Source organism: Dromiciops gliroides, chromosome 6, assembly GCF_019393635.1.
Source record: "Dromiciops gliroides isolate mDroGli1 chromosome 6, mDroGli1.pri, whole genome shotgun sequence".
NCBI lineage: Eukaryota > Metazoa > Chordata > Mammalia > Microbiotheria > Microbiotheriidae > Dromiciops > Dromiciops gliroides.
In genome coordinates, this window is record NC_057866.1 from 248,304,631 (window position 1) to 248,326,749 (window position 22,119).

The 22,119-nt window shown below is 37.8% G+C and overlaps 1 protein-coding gene across 1 annotated transcript in view; it reads left to right on the plus strand.

Moving 5' to 3' along the window:
• Window positions 1-22,119, plus strand: part of FAM13A (family with sequence similarity 13 member A) — a 121,504-nt gene that overhangs the window by 94,184 nt on the left and 5,201 nt on the right. Inside the window, exons 11-14 of the mRNA XM_043970634.1 lie at window positions 32-246; window positions 1,475-1,558; window positions 13,773-13,868; window positions 15,731-15,814. Coding sequence (XP_043826569.1) covers window positions 32-246; window positions 1,475-1,558; window positions 13,773-13,868; window positions 15,731-15,814 — 479 coding nt within the window. The remainder of the gene's footprint in view (window positions 1-31; window positions 247-1,474; window positions 1,559-13,772; window positions 13,869-15,730; window positions 15,815-22,119) is intronic.

A 22,119-nucleotide genomic window follows, 5' to 3' on the forward strand; every position in this document is an offset into this window, starting at 1 on the left:
ACTCTGCCTCTCCTTGTTTCTTTCTAACTAGAATCAAAGCTAAAGATATCCGAAGAACTAGTTCCCCCGATGCGGCAACGAAGCAACACGCTCCCCAAGAGTTTTGGCTCTCAGTTGGAGAAGGAAGATAAGAAGCGAGAGATGGCAGATAAGGCAATGAAACCTACTGTTGAAGCTACCCTGGAATCTATTCAGAAGAAGTTACAAGAGAAGCGAACAGAGACCAACCAACCTGAGGACATTAAGGTATGGGGGTGAGGGAGGAAAAATGTGCATTGAGTCCTTGCTATATAGCCATGCCAGTTGTATTCTGCACTACCCTGAAGTGGAGCCTTAAATGCCGAAATGTAAAAAATGTGGCATATATAACAGAAATGGTAGCGAGTAGAGAATGATTATTCTTATATAGAACTTCTATCCAAGCTACTATGCAACTGAATTCTCCCCATTAGACTGTGAATTCCTTGAGAGCAGGGACTATTTTTTTCTTTTTGTATCCCTAGCACTTAGCACAGCACCTAACAATTTAATAAATGCTTCTTAACTTGACTAATACCATAACTTTAGCTGATTTTAGTTATTGTTATTGAAAAAGCAAAATCAACAATTTGCATTCTAAATTTTGTGCAAAGAAATTCATTGGGTTAAGTGAAGCAGGACAGTATAGTAGAAAGACCTCTGGTTCTGAAGTGAGAGAACTTGGGTTCAAATTCAACCTCTGATACTACCTGTCTGAATTTGGGCAACTCACTTAACCTCCCTGAACCTCATTCTCCTCATCTGTAAAATGAGAAGACTGGATTAGATCATCCCTTTCAGGTCTAGATTGTTTTTCCTGTTTATATTTGTGTTACAACTCAATTGGTGATTCTCTGTGATAAAATAAGGGCAGTCAAAACTCTTAGATCTAAGCAGAATCATTCCAATTAGAAATGAAGGGGCAGCTAGGTGGCACAGTGGATAGAGCACCAGCCCTGGATTCAGGAGGACCCAAGTTCAAATCTGGCCTTAGACACTTGACACTAGCTGTGTGACCCTGGGCAAGTCACTTAACCCCAATTGCCTCACCTCCCCCCCCCCAAAAAAAAACCCTCCAACCAATTAGAAATGGAATATTGTCTTCACTTGACTCTTCATTAGGATGAAGTACTTTCAGTGCTCATTTTATTATTGTTGTTTGTGGTATCCTACTTTTCATGACCCGAAGCTTCCAAGCCCAGTGCTCTCTAACCACTGCACCATTCAGCTGCCCTCAGAGCTCACTAGCTGCTCATTATTGATAGTGATACTGTAATATTGTATTCTGACAGCATCTTGTTCAAAGAACCAACAGTAGCCAATTCCAGAATAAGCTATGGGATGAGAGAACTGATGGAATAATAAGTATCTCAGGTTTTTATTTGAGGAAGTAATTTAAATAAGGACACCAAAATATTTATTAATGTTATTTTTCTTTCCTTTCTCCACCACATAGGACATGACCAGAGAGCAGATTGCTGCTGAGAAAGTGGCCCTGCAGAAATCTTTGTTGTATTATGAGAGCATCCATGGAAGACCGGTATGTAAGCTGCTCTGTCTTTTCGGCTTGGGAGAAGTTTCTTGGTTTGCTCTGCCCTAGGTTCAAGAAGGGCTCAGGTCTACTTCTGGCACATATCACTTATATGACCCTGGGGAAATCATTTTATGTCTTTTTTTTTTTTTTTTGGTGAGGCCATTGGGGTTGTGACTTGCCCAGGGTCATACAGCTAGTAAGTGTTAAGTGTCTGAGGCCGGATTTGAACTCAGGTCCTCTTGACTCCAGAGCTGGTGCTTTATCCACTGCACCCCCTAGCTGCCCTACTTTATGTCTTAGTAGAGAAGTTGCTGACTTGTATTGGTAAAGGGTATTTTCACCCTCAGAAATTCCCTTTAACAGTAAAATCACAGGTCCAGTCCCTATCCCAGACCTGTGTCCTTAGCCTTGCAGGTAGAATTCTCCATTCTCCTTTTGAAAACGTTCTAACTCAAGAAAAATGTGTCTTCATTGGGCTTAACCAAGCTTTAAGTTCCTCCTAGGAGGGTTTCTCACAACCTGATAGAGGCTAAGCATGAATATGCTCCTAAAGAAAAATCAGTTTTCAAGTAAAATTTGGTAATATGAAGATTCTTTCTGCCTTAATGAAAACCAAATAGCAGTAGGGTTGACTGGGAAGCTCTGGAGTGGCAGAGTGTAGCTGACTTGGTCAACTGAACTCTTTCATCTTCTTTGTTATCATTTGGGGTTTTTTTTGTTTGTTTTGTTTTGGTTTTTTTAGTGAGGCAATTGGGGTTAAGTGACTTGCCCAGGGTCACACAGCTAGTAAGTGTCAAGAGGCCGGATTTGAACTCGGGTCCTCCTGACTCCAGGGCCGGTGCTCTATCCACTGCGCCCCCTAGCTGCCCCTATTTGTTATCATTTGTAAAATAAAGAGATTAGGCTAGATGATCCCTATGGTCCTTTCCAATGAGAAGAGCTAGATAATGAAGCTTCACGTTGATATGGTAGCTATAATTGCCTTTCTGAGATAATAAACCATTCTTCCCACCACTATTGGGTTGAAGTTCCTTACACGTGATCATGTTATTCTCTACTCAGGAGCCTTCCTGACTCCCTCTTGCTTGCTGAATAAAATACAGATTCTTGGCATTCAAGGTCTTCTCCAATTTAACATCATTCTTTCTACCATTCCTGTCTTATCTCCTACTACCACTGCCTCTTCTACCTGATCCTCATGTGCTTCCTGAAGCCAGACTTTCACTGAATTTGGAGAACTAAAAAATGACCCATACACATCATTTACTTTCTCTCTTCTGGGCCTTTGCCCAGATTGTTCCTAGGCCTAGGATGCCCTTTCCTTTTTACTTGTCTCTTGAAATCCTACTCATCCTTTAAAGCCCAGCTCAAGTGCTGTATCCTTCAGGAAGACATCCCTGATCCTTCTAGGTAGTAACGGTCTTTCCCCCACTTGAGCCTTTTATTCTCAGAAACACAAAGACCTCATTATTTTTTCTTAGAGTTACTCTGTATGAATAATGTTCTCCTAGTAGGTTATTATCAGGTGTAGCAGGACAAGAGCCATGCCTTATCAACATTGCTCTCTTCCCCATTGCCAAACAGATTGTTCTATATATAGTATGAACTTAAAAATGCTTAACTCATGAATGTTTGTAAAACTTTGATAGGCTTTCCTTTTTCTTTTTTATAATAGGAAACACTTTTTTTTCCCCCGCCAAGGGAACAAGTTTCTTGTTTTATATATTCACCGACTGCTTCGTGCCCAGTATTTTCCTAGGCATTCGAGGGCATGCAGAAAAATGCTTTTCCTTCTTCTATCATCATGGTTTCTCTCTTCCTGGTATTCAGTCTCAGGCTCCCATAATCCCTAGTGTTGCCAAGTGAACAATCTAGAATCCCTAACTTCATCATAGGACAATGAGGTTTTACAACCAAGTTGTCATGTAACCAGAAGGTGATGTTTTTCCAGGCTCTGTTTTGAACGTAGAAATTGTTATAAATATTCCTTTAAAAATATGAGTTCAGTTGAGATAACTTGGGTAGGGAATGGATGAAGGTCAGAATGTGAATCAAGGTTTGAGAATATTACATTATTTTAAGAGCAAGAACCTTCTGGTTTCAACCCTTTGATAATAGATACTCTTGCATTTAAATAATAGTTCATCTTTTCTTCTAGAATTAATTTTATTGAAACACAGCATAATGAAATGAATGGAGACTTGGCCTTACAGTCAGAAAGACCTGGGTTCTAGCTCTTCCTCTGTTACATACTGGTTCTTTGAGCTTGGACAAGTCATTTAAGCTCCTCAATACACCAGACAACTCTTTGAGACTCTATATATTTAAAAGGAATAGCAAGTTGACCATAATAAATTTACAATTTCATGTACAATCATCTTTTTTTCCTATTCTACTATGTTATGGAAATGCTTGTTTTATTTCTCAAATTCAGAATAAAATAAATTTTTTAAAAATAAAGGCTAAACTTCTCCCCAAAAAGAAACTGTAAGCTATAGAACATTCACAGATCTGCTGTTGGTAGAAGCAGTTTCTTCTAGGGAAATTAAATCACATATATGAACCAGAAGAAAATTAAAATGTTTTAGCTTGTCATGACATTTTCAGGGTAAACTATGCTGTCCATGAGGCTTTAGAACTCAGAGATCTAGAGGAGCAAATAAAATTGCTTCATATTGCTATGTATTTATTTTTCCTCTGGACTCTGCTTCTACTCTGTTGAGCCCTTCAACCCAACTCCTCACTCAGTTGTCTTGTCATTTCCTTATCAGTATGCTTAATTCATATTTAATAGATATCTCCAAATGAATAAATGAACAAAAAACATTTATTAAGTACTTACTATATTCTAGACATTATGCTAAGTTAATGGAGGTACAAATACCACAAGCAAGACAATCCCAGCCATTAAAGATATTTCATTCTAATTGAGAAAGACAAAATATAAAGGAAAATGGTGGTAAGGAAGGAATATTTTGGACAGGGATGGCAAAGAAAATGGTGATTAGAGTCAGAGGGCAACAGAAATGTTGATTTGATTTTCAGAGCTAGAGTTGAAAGGAATTAGGGAAATACATACTCCGAAGAATGAGCTGCTATTGGCACGGTGGGCCTGAGACTACTCAAATCAGGTGAAAATTCACCAATCAGAGCCAAGGTCACAGGGGTGATTGAGATTCAACTGTGCTCCTGCCCATGTGTGTAAAATGAGAACAATAAGCACAACCCACAAGGATCAAATGAGATAAAATATAGATCACTTTATAAACCCTAAAGCATGGTACAAAAGATATTTTTTATTATTATTATTATTATATCGGCCTTGGTTTTAAAACAGTTCAGAATGTGTATGTGTAGCTGTATACACACACACACTCACATATGTATCATTCATACATATGCCCAAAACTGAGAGATCATTTATTTACCCTATTCATCCCTTTTGGCCACCAGGAACCTTTTTTATTATACTTTTTATCAATGTCCCTTGCTTGATGCCTCAGGGATCATGCTACCAATTAAGACAACATATAACCCCAAATTGTAAATCTTTTGTACTCAAAGAGTTCCCCCAGAAAGGCAAGTGTACAAAATTGGCAAATATTTGTAGTGGAGATAGTCTACACCAGTAATGTCAACTGCAAATAGAACTGGGGACTATTGCACTGGATCTCTTTATCTCCATGGGCTGCATATTGACTTAGAAAACTACATATTAACATCATCTATGTTCTATTGCACATTTATTTTGTTAAATATATGCAAATTAATCTAGTTCAGGCTACACACACTCAGAGGTGTTGCAGCCTGTATGGTACAAAATAGCCCCAATTCTCCAGAGCGCTACACAAAAGATTGTCTGTCAATCTTTATGGCAAATATGTTTGGGAACAAGTTCTCTAGCTTTATAAAACAGGATTGACCACTAACAAGCAGACAGCAGATGAAGAAATGACCCCAAGCAAGAAAGGAAAAAAGCATTTGCAGCTAAACTCTAAAACATCCTATTTAAGGTATTTTTAATACCTACCCGTGCATATTATTCAATAACTCATGATTAAAACATTTAATCATCAGTTTAAAATTTTTAATCCATTATTTTTAAAAAAACATTATAGAGCAGTAAAGAAAGGGGGAAAATACATACCCCTAAGAGTTGGGTTTTCTTTAGTATTGATATTGTTTCATTGTAGTTACCCTATTCATCTCTCTTGACATTGCAAATATTTATTTTTACTTTCACCGGATATGTACCAAATTTTCTTCTAGTCTCACATTTTCACTTAGAAAAATTGAAAGGTATTACCATACGTGAAAGATTGCACCATATAATTCTATATGTCTTTATTTTTAGACTTTTAAAAAATTCAGCAGCTTGCTGTTTTATAAGCACACTGCCCCTTGTTTTATTGGATTCTTTTTTTGTTTGTTTGTTTGGTTTTTTTGCGGGGCAATGGGGGTTAAGTGACTTGCCCAGGGTCACACAGCTAGTGTCAAGTGTCTGAGGCTGGATTTGAACTCAGGTACTCCTGAATCCAAGGCCGATGCTTTATCCACTGCGCCACCTAGCTGCCCCTATTGGATTCTTTAATCCATTCAACTTTCAGATAATGATTTTTAAGTTTGTGTTTTCTTACACGTCTTGTATTTTTTTTTAACTCCCTTCCTTTACATGAGTACATGGCACCTTAAATTAGTACTTTCACCGCAGTAAGACACTTTCCCAAATTGGGACATTCATTCACTGTTGAAGGAACTCTGAACTGATCCAACCATTTTGGAGAACAATCTGGAATTATGCCCAAAGAATTGTAAAACTACGTGTACCCTTTGGCCCAGCAATACCACTATTAGGTCTGTTTCCCAAGGTGATTAGAGGGGAAGGGAAAAGAACTTATATGTTCTAAAATATTTATTTAGAGGGGAGGGGCAAAGAACTGGAAATTGAGGGGATGCCCATCTTTTTAGCCAAACAAGTTGTGGCATGTGATTGTGATGGAATACTACTGCACTGTAAGAAATGACGAACTGGTTGATTTTTTTTAAAAAACAAGGAAATAATTGCATGAAATAAGGAAGAGTGAAATGAGCAGAACTAAGAAAACATCATCTATAGTAACAGCAATATTAGTCCATGAACAACTGGGAACAGCTAAGTTATTTTGGGTTTTTAAGTACTCAAATCAACTACAAAGAACCTATGAAGGAAGATGCAATCCACCTCCACAGAGGAGATAAATAGAAGTGTGTATAGTACGGTTTTACATGTATACACATATTTGTGTATAATGGTAGCTTTCTCTAGGATGGGGAGAAAAAAGGGAAAAGTGCACAGAAGAAACAAAAGAAAACTTGGCAATAAACACAGAAAAGCAGGGTGGCTTTGAAAACGATATGTAGTATTTATTATATAGGTTTTTTTTAAGTTAAACAGTATGTTTATTTATATAATTCATCTTATTCATAGTTTTATATGGAATCCCCTTTTTATGTTGTGCTGTGTAGATGGAAATGTTCCTCTTTTTTGTGTCTTTTTGTATTTACATTCAAAATGAATAAAAATTAAATTAAGAAAAAAAGAGACATTCTTCCCCACAGAGGTGAGTAAGACAGGGCCTGTCTTCCAATCCCAGTCACTTCCCTTCCTTGTTTTTATCCTTTTTAAAAAATGTTGTATTGATGTGTTTTATTTTTTAAGTTACACTTGCACATTATTCCCTCTTGATTAGAGTTTTCTTGTAACAAAGTAAAACAGTTAAGGAAAACAAATAATACAGTGACCTCATCTGAAAGTGTACACATTTCAGATTTGTAGCAGTCCCCTACTTCTCTATTTAAAAAAAATGAACATAAATTTTTTTCTCTTCTTTTCATTCCCAACCTTATTTTTTTAAAAAAACATAAATTTCTTATAACAAAGATATATAAAACTTAACTATATAGATAGATCTTTACATATGTATGTGTGTACATGTGTGTATACACACATATATAATTCTGTACCATAAATCCATTACCTCTCTAGCATGTTTCATTATTAGTCCTCTGGAATCATTAATGGTCATTGCATTGATCACAGCTGTTACAACTTTTAAAGTTGTTGGGTTTTTTTAAATAGTGTTGCTATAGTATAATTTTTTTTTCCAGTTTTGTTCATTTCATTCTTCAACATGATTTTGAAGTTTAAATTGTTTTTTTTTCTGGTTCTTTATACTTCACCTTGCATCAGTTTATATAAGTCTTTCCATGTCTTTTTGAAAATCTCCTCATTTCTTACAGCCCAGTAGCACTCCATCATATTCATATGCCACAATGTATTCAGCCATTCCTCAAATGCTGTTCATTCCCTTACTTTAGAGTTTTATGCCACCACAAATATTTTGTAATACTCTGTAAATATTTTTGTACATAAAGGACTTTTTCCTCTTTCTTTGATCTCTTGTGGGTTTAGGCATAGCAGTAGTATAGCTGGATCAAAGGGCATTCTTTTTGTTTTTGTTTTTGTTTTTTTTTGGTGAGGCAATTGGAGTTAAGTGACTTGCCCAGGGTCACACAGCTAGTAAGTGTCAAGTGTTTGAGGCCGGATTTGAACTCAGGTACTCCTGAATCCAGGGCCAGTGCTTTATCCACTGTGCCACCTAGCCGCCCCCAAAGGGCATTCTTTATTCAGTAATTCTTTATGCATAATTCCAGATTACTTTCCACAATGGTTAAACCCAGTCATAGTTCCATCAACAGTGTATCAATGCGCCTGTTTTCCCACAGCCTAATTGGTTGTGATTTGGAACATTTCTTCCCATACAAATACAGATAGCCTGGGGTTCTGCCCTTGAGAACTATCTACTCATAACCTTAGACTGCACAGATTTTCCCCCTCAGTTAATTGTTTCACTTTCAATCTTCACTCTATTAGATTTCTTATTCAAAAGCTTTTAAATTTTGTGTAATCAAAATAATCCATTTTACTTCTATGATCTTCTATATTCCTTGTTTGGTCAATGAACTTTTCTCCTATTCATAGATTTAATAACCCCCTCATAATTCTCTAATTTGTTTAAAATATGACCTTTTATATGTAGGTTACATTTCCTTTTGGAACTTACCTTTGTACAAGGTGTAAGATGTCAGTCTAAATCTAATATCTTCCATATTGCTATCTAATTTTCCCTTATAATTTGATCCTCTAGAAAGACCAAATGACTGTTTTGGATAACAAAATCAGGCAGCCTGGTCAATTGGTTTCTATAAGATTATGTTCTTTCATAAAATCTGAGGACTGTGTGGCAGAAATCATGAAAAGGTTATGGGTTCTGCTTCTTAAAATGTTTATTTTAATATTTCCCTTTATGGAAAGAGAACTGCCTATAGAGTTAGTCAGGAAATCCTGGGTTCATATCCTACTTCTGACATGAAGCTCTAGGACCCTGGGCAAAGCTTTGAACCCTTCAGTGTTCAGAATACAAAAAGTCTTAATAACAGCTAGTATTTACATAGTACTTTACAGATGTTATCTTATTTAATCCTCACAACAACCTGTGAAATTGGTGCTGCTGTTATCCATAGTTTTGTTGTTCCGTTGTCTGACTCTCCATGACCCCATTTGGGGTTTTCCTGGCAAAGATACTTAGAGTGATTTGCCATTTCCTTCTCTAGCCCATTTTACAGATGAGGAAACTGAGGCAAACAGGGCGAAGTTACTTGCCCAGGGTCACACTGCTAATAAATGTCTGAGGCCAGATTTGAACTCATGAACATTAGTCTTCCCAACTCCGGACCTAGAGCTCTATCCGCTGTGCCACCTAGCTACCCTGTCCTCACTTGACAGATGAGATAGGATTGAAGCTGAGAAAGGCTGAGAGAGGTTAAGTAGCTTTCCCAAGATCCTACAGTTACTAAAATGTCTGAGGCAGGATTTAAACTGAGGTGTCCCTGACTCAAGGTCTAGTGCTCTACCCTCTATATCATATATAAGTATTTAACAGATCCTGGTAGGAATTCTCCTTTCACCAAGGTAGATTGCCTTATTGACAATTAAAAAGGTTAAGAATATCAAGTGGAGTATAAGGAAAGGAAGCAGCCTCCCCTATCTGCCACTTACTTTGCCCAGAGGAAAAGCCTGAGGGACACAGGGTGTGGGGTAGGGCCCCTCGTGCAGGTGCTAGTGGGGAGACCCTGCCACTGGGGCATAAAGTTCCCAATGCAGACTTTGGCTTCTACATTCCATAAGTTAGAGACCTGGAATGTAGGTGTGGCTATTGTGATCATTACTGACAACCCTGGATTATGGCTCATTCCTCCAAGGGAAGAACTGGCATGATTAAGAGGTGGAGCCCTCTGGTACAAAGGCAGAAAAAGATGGGAGTGGACAGAGAAAAAGTGAAGTGAGCAAGCTTTGTTGAGCTGGGCAGTAATCTAAAAGTAAAGGGGCATTCTTGGACGGGGTTAGGTGCCCAACAGAGGTAAAGCAGGGTTGGTTCTTATCTGGGTCAAACAAGGCTGGGCATTGGCACCAAGGAGCAGGGAGCTCAGACCTTGCGATGGAGACTGGTGCTGAGTCATGCTGAGGAATATGCCTGGAGAATTGACTGCCAGTTGATATTCAAAATCCCCCATGGAAGAAAAAGGAGGCCTCATCGTTACTTGGGGTCTTCCTAGGACAAGATGTCTTAGGGTTTTCGAATTTCCCTACAGCTTTAATGGGTTGGGGAGGCTACTGTATCCCTTGCATACCCTCTATGACATAGCAAATAACTTTTCTTTCTTTCTTTTTTTTTTTTTTTTGCAAGGCAATGAGGGGTTAAGTGACTTGCCCAGGGTCACACAGCTAGTAAGTGTCAAGTGTCTGAGGCTGGATTTGAACTCAGGTACTCCTGAATTCAGGGCCGGTGCTTTATCTATTCCGCCACCTAGCTGCCCCACAAATAACTTTTAAGAATTGTAGTGGCTGAAAAATTCATCACCCTGTGGTCCATCTGCTGCCATATTGGTTCGGGCATCAGATAGACAGCCGGCTGGGAACCTTTCCACCTTGTTAGGACCTCGTGGGACTCTACGGCTGTCGACAGCTTCCAAAACCCACAGTCACTTCCATGCCATGATGAGTCATCGAAAGAAAACACCAGTGGATCATTTCTACTTTGCCTCAGAAAATCCCTAGCACAAAAAATACTGATTTTGGTTTCATTTTCTAATACACACTAGATGACGTGGGCTAACTTCGTCTGCATTGTGGCAAAAATTAGATGCAGATTAATAAATAGGTAACTTTCTTTTCCTTCTCTAAGGTTAATCAGGGGCTTTTATTATTTAAAACAAAAAGGTGGCCAGAACAAGTATAAATGTTCAGCAAGTCCATGTAATAAGTAAGGCCTTTTTTTATGTGGTACTTAGCAATTTCACAACATGGAAGGTCCTTTTGTAAGCAAAAAAAAGAAAAAAAATCAGTATTTTATTTCCTTTATAAACATAAACTTTAAACTAATCCTTTAACTGTCAGGCAGCAGGGTGGTGCAGTGCATAGTGGGCTGGTCCTGGAGTTGGGACAGTTCATCTTCCTGAGTTCAAATGTGGCCTCAGGCATTGACTACCTGTGTGACCCTGGGTAAGTCACTTTTCCCTGTTTGCCTCAGTTTCCTCTCATGTAAAAATGAGTGGGAGAAGGAAATGGCAAACCATTCCTGTATCTTTGCCAAGAAAACCTTAATTGGGGTCACAGAGTCAGGACTGAACAAAAACAACAAAATCCTTTAGAAAATTGTTTCAGGGTTTAGAGGGAGTATAGTACTTTTGGTAAAGATAAATCAATCGCAAAAGATAAACAGCTTTCAAATCCAGCCTTTGTGATGTCTCTTCTCCTGTTAATAAATAGTGGATAATTGATTAGGCCATCCTTTCCAAACTTTGTAATGTTTATCTAATGGGTACATTGCAGGAAAATAAGGTCAGAATAGAAAACCAGTAAAAGTTTTTGATTTGATTCCTTGGCTGATAAGATGGCAATGACCAGTTTTTATTTTTGTATTCCATTGATTCTGAAGCAAAAGTGTGTTCTAGCCTGCTGCCTATCCTGGAAAATCAAGCAATACCAGTACTTCAGTTCCAAAGACATTTAACAGCTTAGAAAACTGATTTGAGAGCCAGGAAAACCCGGGTTCAAGTCACATCTCTGATCCACACTGGCTTTGTGACTTTAAGCAATTCAACTTAACCTCTCAATGTGGTACACAATGCTCTCGGTCTGTAAATTGTCAAAAAGGTGCCAGCCTACAGTAGTAGGGAGAGTTTCTTCACCGAGATTTTCCCAATACAAATGAAACACAGGTCTAGTCCCTGTCTTTAACTTTACTACATAGTGTCAGGCACAGGGATTAAAAAAGGACCAAGGAACTTACATACTACTACTGAAATAAGCAACATATACTCAAAGAAGTAAGTACACAGTAGATATGGAGTCATTTGGGGTAGAGAGAGCATTAACTACAAGTGAAAATCAAGAAAGAGAGCTTGTGTCAGTGGCGACATTTGAGTTCATCTTTGAACAGAGATATGGATTCCCAGAAATGAATGTGAGGAGAAAGATTGAAGCATCAGATATGACCCCCAAAGGCTGCTGGAGTGGAATGTGAAGGGAGGATCAAGGAGGTCAAAGTGACCAGAAGAAACCATGTGGGAGGGGAAGTAAGATAAGAACAGCTAGAAGAATTGGTTGGATCCAGATTGTGAGGGGCTTTAAAGGCTGAAGTCAAACATCTAAATCACGTGCTTTGAATAGTAACTTTCAGGATGACAGTTCAGTTAGATATGGACTTTGAGGTAAAATTATTACTAGGGAAATAACCCTGAGGTTAATCTAGGAAGAAACAAAACTCCCCCACCACAACTACTCTTAATACTAAATAAATATCTCAATGTGATTTGGGTATGTCAATTGTCAACCTACAAAGGATAATTAGGGGGAAAAAATTTTGGCACAAGAGAGCCAAACGATTACAGTCACCCGTTATAATGGAAGAGGAGACGTGAATAATATAAAATAGTAGAAATTTCTTTGAATTGCACTCTGAGAAACACTCAATCTGTGATACAATTTCTGATATTTACATGAAAACACCATTTCTTTTGGATGCATTTTTGGGGTCCACTTAGACTGGCTTTCTTGTTATTGCTTATACATAATTTCTCTCCATGCCTTTGAACGAGCTGCCTTTCTCACTGCCCCCCCTCCATACATGTTGTCCTCTCCCTCCTCACTTTTGCCTAAAAGAATTCCTAGCTTCCTCTAGCGCTCAGCACAGTCCCATTTCCAGGATTCCCCTGCTACCTGAAAAAAGCTTTTATTAAGGGAACTAGGGATAGAAACTCCACTTTAAGTGTCTTCCTCAATGAATATAAACCTTGAAGTAAAGGACTATTTTATTTTTTCCTTTGTGCGCAGATAGGCAGCATGGAGTAGTACGTGGAGAGATGGCCTCAGAGCCAGGAAGACCTGCCCCACCTCTGGCACAAACTATACTTCTATACATGCTGCTCTGCATTGGTAGAGGGGGTTCCCTAACCCAACGAAATTACAGATCCAATCCCTATCCCCTATCCCCTATCCCCTATTGGTTGGCACATATTAGGTGCTTAATAAATGCTATCGATATTAATTAGTTCCATGCTTAACCACAGTCTCCTTCAAGTTTTTCCCATTATTCCATGCCCTACAATTTGATTAGGTAGCAGGGAAGGGTCTGATGTCTTCTACTTAAGAACATTTAAGAAGTGTCTATAAATTCAGGGTTGGAAAGTCCCATGAGGCAGGTCGCTACAGATAGGAACCTTTACCCATTCCCACAGCCTTTTTGCTGAATAAAATAAAAAATAACATACAGTCAAACCTAGCCAGGAATGTTTTTCTGTTGGGATCAGTAAGGTTAGTAAGTAATTAAGGGTCACGTGTGTGTTTACACATGAGTGGCACATGTCTTTGCTTCCGAAGCTTGAAAATGATGCTATTAGAAGTCCAATATAATTTATTAATATCATCTTAAATGTCTGTTGATAAGAATTATTGACTAACTGGTATTATTTACTTAGTTATTAGCTAGAAGATTTATGTCTTAGATTGAATACTTTCCCTTCTTACCAGTGATCCTTTAACCCCATAGCTCTGCTTACTAAGGTAGTTGGCATCACGGACCCAGGAGAAAGGTGAACTAATTGTCCTCTCATTTCTCAGATAACAAAGCACGAGCGTCAGGTTATGAAGCCATTATATGACAGGTACCGACTGGTCAAACAGATCCTGTCACGGGCCAACCCTATTCCCAGCATTGTGAGTAGAATAATTTCCTGGCTTTTGATATACAGGTCACTTTCCAGATCCTCATGACTATCTTTTAAAAGCCTAAGAAATTTATTTTTTTAAAGTTTATTTTATTTTCAATTCAGGGAGCAAAACAAGCATTTCTATAACACAGTATAAGAAAAAACTGATTGCACATGAAACTGCAAATCTACCAAGAATCATGGAGTCTAACCCACTTTTTTGTTGTTTAATTTAATATTATATTTTGCTATTCCCTCCAAATATAAAACAGTTATCATGTAAATTTCTTTTTTTTTCTTCCCTCCCCCCAAGATGGCTACCATTAGACACAAATAGGTGTGTGTGTGTGTGTGTGTGTGTGTGTGTGTATATATATATATTTAATACAGTAAAAATATAAAATTAATGTAATATATAATTATATGCTGGTGTAGTCTATGATATATAATGATTATATAATATGTTGATATATACATTTTTCTCTATATACTTCTATTTTTCCATTCTTTCTTTGGATGCAGATAGTGTCTCTACTTGTCAGCCTAAGAAATTTCCAGCCAGCTAATTGGAAGAATTCATTACAAATGTCTATGACTACACATGCCACAAATGGACAAAAACGATCAAATAAAGCCCATCAGATTCCCCCTTTAAAATACCTATTTTTGATTGTCACCTTTAGTTATTCATTTTTGTCTTCTAGATTATGATCTTTCTTGTCCCTTTGGGTAATGTATTTTGCCCACACATAGAATTTTATTGGCACCCCTCTGATCCTGCTCTGAGATTGTTATCTATGCAGATATGTGCAGGAATAGCAGTGGCATTCAATGCCCCCCTCATAAGCAAAGTTAGAGCTAAACCAGTAGCAAGACCAGGCCTCCCCCTCCCTATGAAGTGAGTTTATAATCCTATTACAGCCTCTCTGTCCTTGGGATTCTGGCTTCAGGGAGACAGACTCCCACTTGTGACAAGAGAGGTGGCCTTAGGGAGTTGAAAGGGAGGAAGGTGATCTTAGGATTGTGAAATGACCTATTGTCCACAATACTTGGCTATTTTTGGTAAGCTCTCCCTCCTTTTGACCTATGTGTTCTGGTTGTTTTATGTTAAAGAATAATGCTCTTCCCCACAATGATGGAGAACAGCTTCAATAGGTTGGCCAGCTTCCTAACCACTTTTTGATGGCAATATTTTGGAATATTTCCTGTTCTGCATATACACATTATACTTTGGTTTTGAGAAAAAGGCATACATATATACATGTATGCTTACATTCATACGTGCACACACACACACACACACACACACAACCACTTGCTGCCCTTTCTTAGCAATGTACTGTCTCTAGTATCTCCTTCCTTGTCTGTCAGGGAATTGCTGATGCCAACCCTGTTTCAATGCTATTGTCAAAGACCTTTAGTTCTAATGCATTTATGACAAGCCTTGAAAACGTCTCTAAATGACACATCTTGTCACTTTATCTTGTGATTGAAATTCACATATGGTGTTAGGTTGAATTTGCTTTTTTCTGATCCTGTAATTCCTTTGCTATTCTTGTGCTTACATTCCTCTCTTGGGACTTCTTTTAATAGAGTTCATTAGAATAGAATAGTTAATTTGGAGAGGCATCAGATCTAAGCAGCCACCTTAGATATGTTTCTGGATAGATTCTTTCCCAGCTATTTATTGTAAAATTAAATTAAACAAAAAAAAATAAGTGGGTTATACTCCATGATTCTTATTTTCCTCCAAAGAGAAGCTAATAAATAAACTATTGTCTGGAATAAAAGGAAGGAGAGGGATTTGCGGGAGAAGGGAGGAAGAGAAAGTGCATCACAATATAACGGATTTGTTAATGCTTCCCACAGGGTTCCCCCTCCAACAAGCGGAGAAGTCCTTTGCTACAACCAATTATCGAGGGTGAAACAGCTTCCTTCTTCAAGGACATAAAGGTAAAGACATTAAACTAGTAATAACTAGTCTCTGCAAGTCCCTATGCCTCACATTAATGACAACTCTATTGATATTTGTTCTTCAGTATTACTTCTCTGTAATGTCTCCAGAAAATCATTAACTGCATGAACACAGTCAGCTTAGAACATTTTTCTTCTTTTTATCATAGATTAGCTATTCCCTTTGCTTCATCTCCTTTAAAAAAACTTTGCCATGAAGAACTTTTGCTGTACCTTGGTGTTTGGTTTCATAATTAACACAAGCTTCTGGAATGAATTTTCTTCATTCCAAATGTCTCCCAATTCCATATAATGACAGTTCCGTTAGCAGCTGAGATCAGTTTTCAACCTGTGCTGGTATTTTTCTCCTCCTCTGTATCTTCCTTAGATTTCTACAAAAAAGCACTATTTTTTTTTTTTGCAGTGTTTTTCTGCCAGGTGAATTTTGTTATTATTTTTTTCTAGCTCAGTAAATTTGTTTTAGTTGTTTGATTGGTATGGCACTAAGTAAATTGATTTAGGTAGAATTGAAATTTTCTTATATTAACTCAGCCTATCCATGAGCAATTTATATTTTTCCAGTTATTTAGATCTGATTTATTTGTGCGAAAAGTCTTTTCTATGCAGTGTTTTTTCATATATGAAGATGGTACTTCTGACCTACCCTCAATACAAAATGGGATTTGTATTCTTATCTAGTTGCAGTGATGGAGCTACAAGAAATGAGGTACTTTCGGTAGCCAGTTCCCCTGCATACTTAGTTCAGATATTCAGTCTAGGTTAAGCAAAGGTGTTTGTTTTCAGTTACTTGTAACTGACCCATAAAGAGATCAGCTCCATTTACCCTGACTCTACTTTATATCACATTCCAAAATGAAATTCAGATTCATCATGCTTGTTCTTTGTTAGCAACTTTTGAAAAAAAGCATGTGAATCCACAATAGTGGATCTGACCAAGGTGCTAGTGAGGTTTTAGCTTCTCAGATAGATTCATTTATCTTTTGTAAGGAGAATCTGAGGCTGGATATACTTGTATTTCAACTCTGATCGAGTTGTTTATTGGCTAATTCAAAGAGCCATAATTTTTCCTGTGAATTTGGACACTTGTGTGTGAAAATTAGAACGTTGTTCTGGTATATGCATGTGATAGAGCTGTTATTACATAAGAAAACTTGTTCTTAGTAATATTCAGAATTTGATAGTACTTGCCTTGCCACATGAACTGTGGACATACTTCCAATTTTTCATTAGAAAGAAACCATTAAAAAATTTTTTAAATTAAAAAGAAAAAGGAACCATTAGGAATTCTTACCCTATAGTTGAAATTTTCTCCTTACCCATTTCCTGTCAATGTTATGTAAGGAAATTCATTCCATATACACATGCATATGTACATATACACACGTACATACATACACATATATACATGTGGGAAGGTATATACATATGTATGTATGTTTGTATGTATATGCGTGTGTATTTCTCTTCTATATTCTTCTCAGTAACTTCTACCCATTGGTCTCAGTTTTGCCTTCCAGAGCACCACAAAGTCAAATCTTTCTTCTACATAGCAGCCTTCAAATATGTAGAGAAAGCTAGTTTGTTTGCCCCTAAAGGCTTCTGTTCTCTCGGCCAAATATCTCTCGTTCCATCAGCCAGTCCTCATTTGATGCAGTTGATAATCATGCCATTATCTTAACTGCCATCCTCTGAACAAGTAATTTGTCTTAAAGCGTGACATTTGTTATAAGTGCAGAGTACAATGAATCTATTGCCTCCCTTGATGTGGATATCATATTTATGTTAATATTGCCTTGGATCCCATTAAATGTTTTATCATAGGTCCCTAGGTTGAAGAATCATGCTTTCTTCTAAATTTAGCATTAGACTTATGGACCCAGTGTATCTGGAACCAATAAAATATAATTGGGAAATATAATATAACATAGATAATTTTAATTAGTGGTTTTCCAGGTCAATAGAAAGCCAGCAGGAATCTGTTCCTGCTTGAGTTTGACATTCCTAATCTAAATAACTGACAAAAATGTAGGATAATACAGAAGCAATCAAGGAAGAAACATATGATACCACTACTGTAGGGTGTTATTAATCTGTTAGTCATACAAGCAAATGTGAATCCACAATAGTAGATCTAGACTACATTTTTCTCTTATCAAAATAACTGACATTTATAGTACTTTGAAGTTTGCAAAGTGCTTTATATTCATTAACTTATTTGACTCTCACAATAGCCCTATAGATAGTATCCCATTTTGACAGATAAGTAAACTGAGTTTCAGGAAGGGGACTGTTAGAAGTCAGGTCTTACTAGCTTGAAGACCGTACTCTATCGCAAGGATATCTCTAGAGACATTGCTAAATGCCCTGATGAAATACAGTGGTCTGTCTATCTTTTTTTTCTTCTTCTTTTTTTGCAGGCAATAGGGGGTTAAGTGACTTGCCCAGGGTCACACAGCTAGTAAGTGTCAAGTGTCTGAGGCCGGATTTGAACTCAGGTACTCCTGAATCCAGGGCCGGTGCTTTAACCACTGCGCCATCTAGCTGCCCCCCCCCCCCCGGTCTGTCTATCTTTTAAAAATATTTTTAAAAAGCAAGTGGAATTAGTTTGGTATGACTTGCTGTTAAAAAATACAGACTGGCAACACTCTGTTGAGTATAGAATGATCAAGTGATCTTGTCATTTAACAATCCCTTCATGAATTTTGTTTATGGTTTCCAGTACCTACTTTTGGGAAAACTGGGATGCTTCCTGCCTCCAATTTTTGCCTGATCTTTGTTTACTTGGCAATCACAGTGCTTAGTCATCATGACAAGTTCTTTTATCACTTCGGGAAGTAAATTTGTCCAAATCTGAAGACTTGACCTCATTTGTAAAGGATAGATGGTATTATATTATCCTGTCTACTTATCTTTCTTGAATTTTTCTTTGCTTTTTAAAAGCATCCTTCAAACTGGAAAAAGTCAATAATTCTTTTTTTTTTTTAAGTGAGGCAATTGGGGTTAAGTGACTTGCCTAGGGTCACACAGCTAGTAAGTGTTAAGTGTCTGAGGCCGGATTTGAACTCAGGTACTCCTGACTCCAGGGCCGGTGCTCTATCCACTGTGCCATCTAGCTGTCCCAAAGTCAGTAATTCTTGACAGAGAAGCTTTTCCCAACTCTGATTTCTCTTTCTTACCTGGTGATATTGCCTCATAGAATGAGAGGTCTGTCCCCTTCCACATCTTCATTCCTCCTCCAGTTTTAAGAGGCCATTTTTGTTTTCCTTCCTTAGCAATTGTTTGCAACTTGGAGCTTATTCTGCACTTGCACTTTCTTGGCACCTGTCTTCCTTGGCCATGTGAAAGACCTTGCTTCTGAAATTCTTTTTTTATAAATGTGAGCTCATCAGAGATTTATCTCTTTCATTTCTTGATTTCTTCCAATGCTTCCCCTTTGTCCTCAAAGATTATACCGTCAGAGTTTTATGACCTCTTGAACCATATTTCTCTTCTCTGCCATGGGGTTCATCCTTATTTTTGTTATAAACCTGTTGAAATCTGTTTATCTTAAAGTCTAAGATATCTATATGACTATGCCCAATGTTCTCTTCCTTTCATAGTATGAAATCTCCCCAAATACCATCACTCTCTGTCAGTATTCCCAACACTTCCACATGGCCAACCAGTTCTTGTGTGTTCATCAGAATAAAGTTCAAAGTAACAGCAAGGTGGCTTAGTGGATAAACACTAAATCTGAAGGGAGTCTTGCCTGAGTTTACGTCTCACCTCAGATACTTATTAGCTGTGTGATCCTGAACAAGTCACTTAATTTCTGCCTCAGTTTCCTCATCTGTAACATGGTGATAATAATAGTACCTAACTCCCCAGGTTGTCATGAGAATAAAATAAGATGATATTTGTCAAGCATTTTGCAAACTTTAAAGTACTGGTTATTATCTTAAAGTACCTTAAAGTACTTATTATTATTTTTTTTTTTTTGGTGAGGCAATTGGGGTTAAGTGACTTGCCCAGGGTCACACAGCTAGTAAGTGTCAAGTGTCTGAGGTCATATTTGAACTCAGATCCTCCTGAATCCAGGGCTAGTGCTCTATCCACTGTGCCACCTAGCTGCCCCTAAAGTACTTATTATTAAAGTAATTTACTATTTGTAAAGTATTATTATTAAGGTACTTAAGTTACCTTAAAGTGCTTATTATTATCTGCCTCCTCCTTCTGAGAGAGGACACTATCACAAAGGTAAATAACCTTGGTTATCTGCTTCTGGTTGTTTTTTTTTTTCATTTTTTAAAATCGTATTTTTACTTATTTCTTTTGTTTTTACACTACTTTTATTCTCTTTCTTTCTTTCTTTCTTTCTTTCTTTCTTTCTTTCTTTCTTTCTTTCTTTCTTTCTTTCTTTCTTTCTTTCTTTCTTTCTTTCTTTCTTTCTTTCTTTCTTTCTTTCTTTCTGGCAGGGCAATGAGGGTTAAATGACTTGCCCAGGATCACAGGCTATTAAGTGTCAAGTATCTGAGGCTGGATTTGAACTCAGGTCCTCCCGAATCCAAGGCCAGTGCTTTATCCACTGTGCCACCTAGCTGCCCCCTACACTACCTTTATTCTTACTCTCTTTTTTTTTTTTCAGTGAGGCAATTGGGGTTAAGTGACTTGCCCAAGGTCACACAGCTAGTAAGTGTTAAGAGTCTGAGGCTGGATTTGAACTCAGGTACTCCTGACTCCAGGGCTGGTGCCCTATCCACTGTGCCACCTAGCTGCCCCACTACCTTTATTCTTAAATATATTGTTCTTGTGTCCCTTACCCAGTAAACCATCCCAAGTAATTTGTAAGTAAAATTTTAAATTAAGGAAGAGAAAACAACATCTCAGCAAAACCAACCAATAAATCAACCTTGTACATGCAGACCCATAGTCTCCTCCCTCTGCAAAGAGACTATTTCCTCAGGTTTTCTCCTCATAACTGAGCATGGTCATTCCAGTCACTGAGCAGCCACTTTCTTATTATTCTTTTATGTTTTTTTTGCTATACAGCTTCTTCTGTTCTTGCTTCTACATCACTTGATGTCAGCACCTGCAGTCTTTCCAAGCTTCTTGGAGTTTTTCATATTCATCACTTCTTAGAGTTCAGTAATACGATATTATGAATTTATTTAGCCATCTACCAATTCGGGGTCATTGACTTTGCTTTGTTTGATTTCAGTTACATTAGACTTCTAACAAGGTCTTGATAATTGAAATTTCCCATGGTAGAGAGTTCAAATTATGTCTGAGAGAGGTTGGGAAAGGCATCCAGAAATACCAGTAGTACCCAATACAAACATGCCTCCATGTTTGTTTCTTTATTTCCTTCCTCTCAACAATTTTGTCATATTATATGTATGTGTGAGAGATAGAGGGAAGCAGAGGAAGGGAGAGGGTGTGAGGGTTGAGAGAGAGAGAGAGAGAGAGAGAGAGAGAGAGAGAGAGAGAGAGAGAAGAAGGAGAAGAAGAAGAAGAAGAAGGAGAAGAAGGAGAAGGAGGAGAAGGAGGAGAAGGAGGAGAAGAAGAAGGAGAAGAAGGAGAAGAAGGAGAAGGAGGAGAAGGAGGAGAAGAAGAAGGAGAAGGAGAAGAAGAAGAAGAAGAAGAGGGGCAGAGGAGAGTAATGGGTTGATAGACAGATGAGGGGAAAGGGAGAAGAAGTCAGAGATGAAGAAGGGAGAACATAAAGAAAGAGCTGTCTTTGGAGTCAGAAAGGGTTCAGATTCCACCCCTGATATGTATACTAGCCATGTAACCTTAGACAAGTCACTTAACCTCTTAGTGCTTGGTTACCTCTCAGGTAACTCTAAAATAGTGCAGAGTGGACTGAGTCTCCTTTATTAGGAGTTTTCCATACCAATGAAATCATAGGGCCAGATCCTTATCCTGAACATGCACATACACATTTATACACATATACAGTTAGCGGTGTGCTGGTAAATAATGATTGGCTCTCTGAAAAAAAATGTATACAGAACATGCTTTTGAGTTTAATTTGCATTTATTAACCTTTTCCTCATCATCTAAACTTTCTTAAGTCTAGACAGTCAACCAAGAATAAATCAAGCCCTAGTTTGTAGCATTTGCCAATTTCCATAGTTTAAATGTTCACACAGAAAATTTAACAATGGACTCCTGCTAGCTGGTTCAAGCTGGCTCCAGTATACCCCTGTATACATGAAATGTATCTCATAGTGGTTCGGTTTAATACTTCTCTCTATATACCCTAAACTGTTCCCAACCATGTTTTTGGTGTTAAATATTCTTCC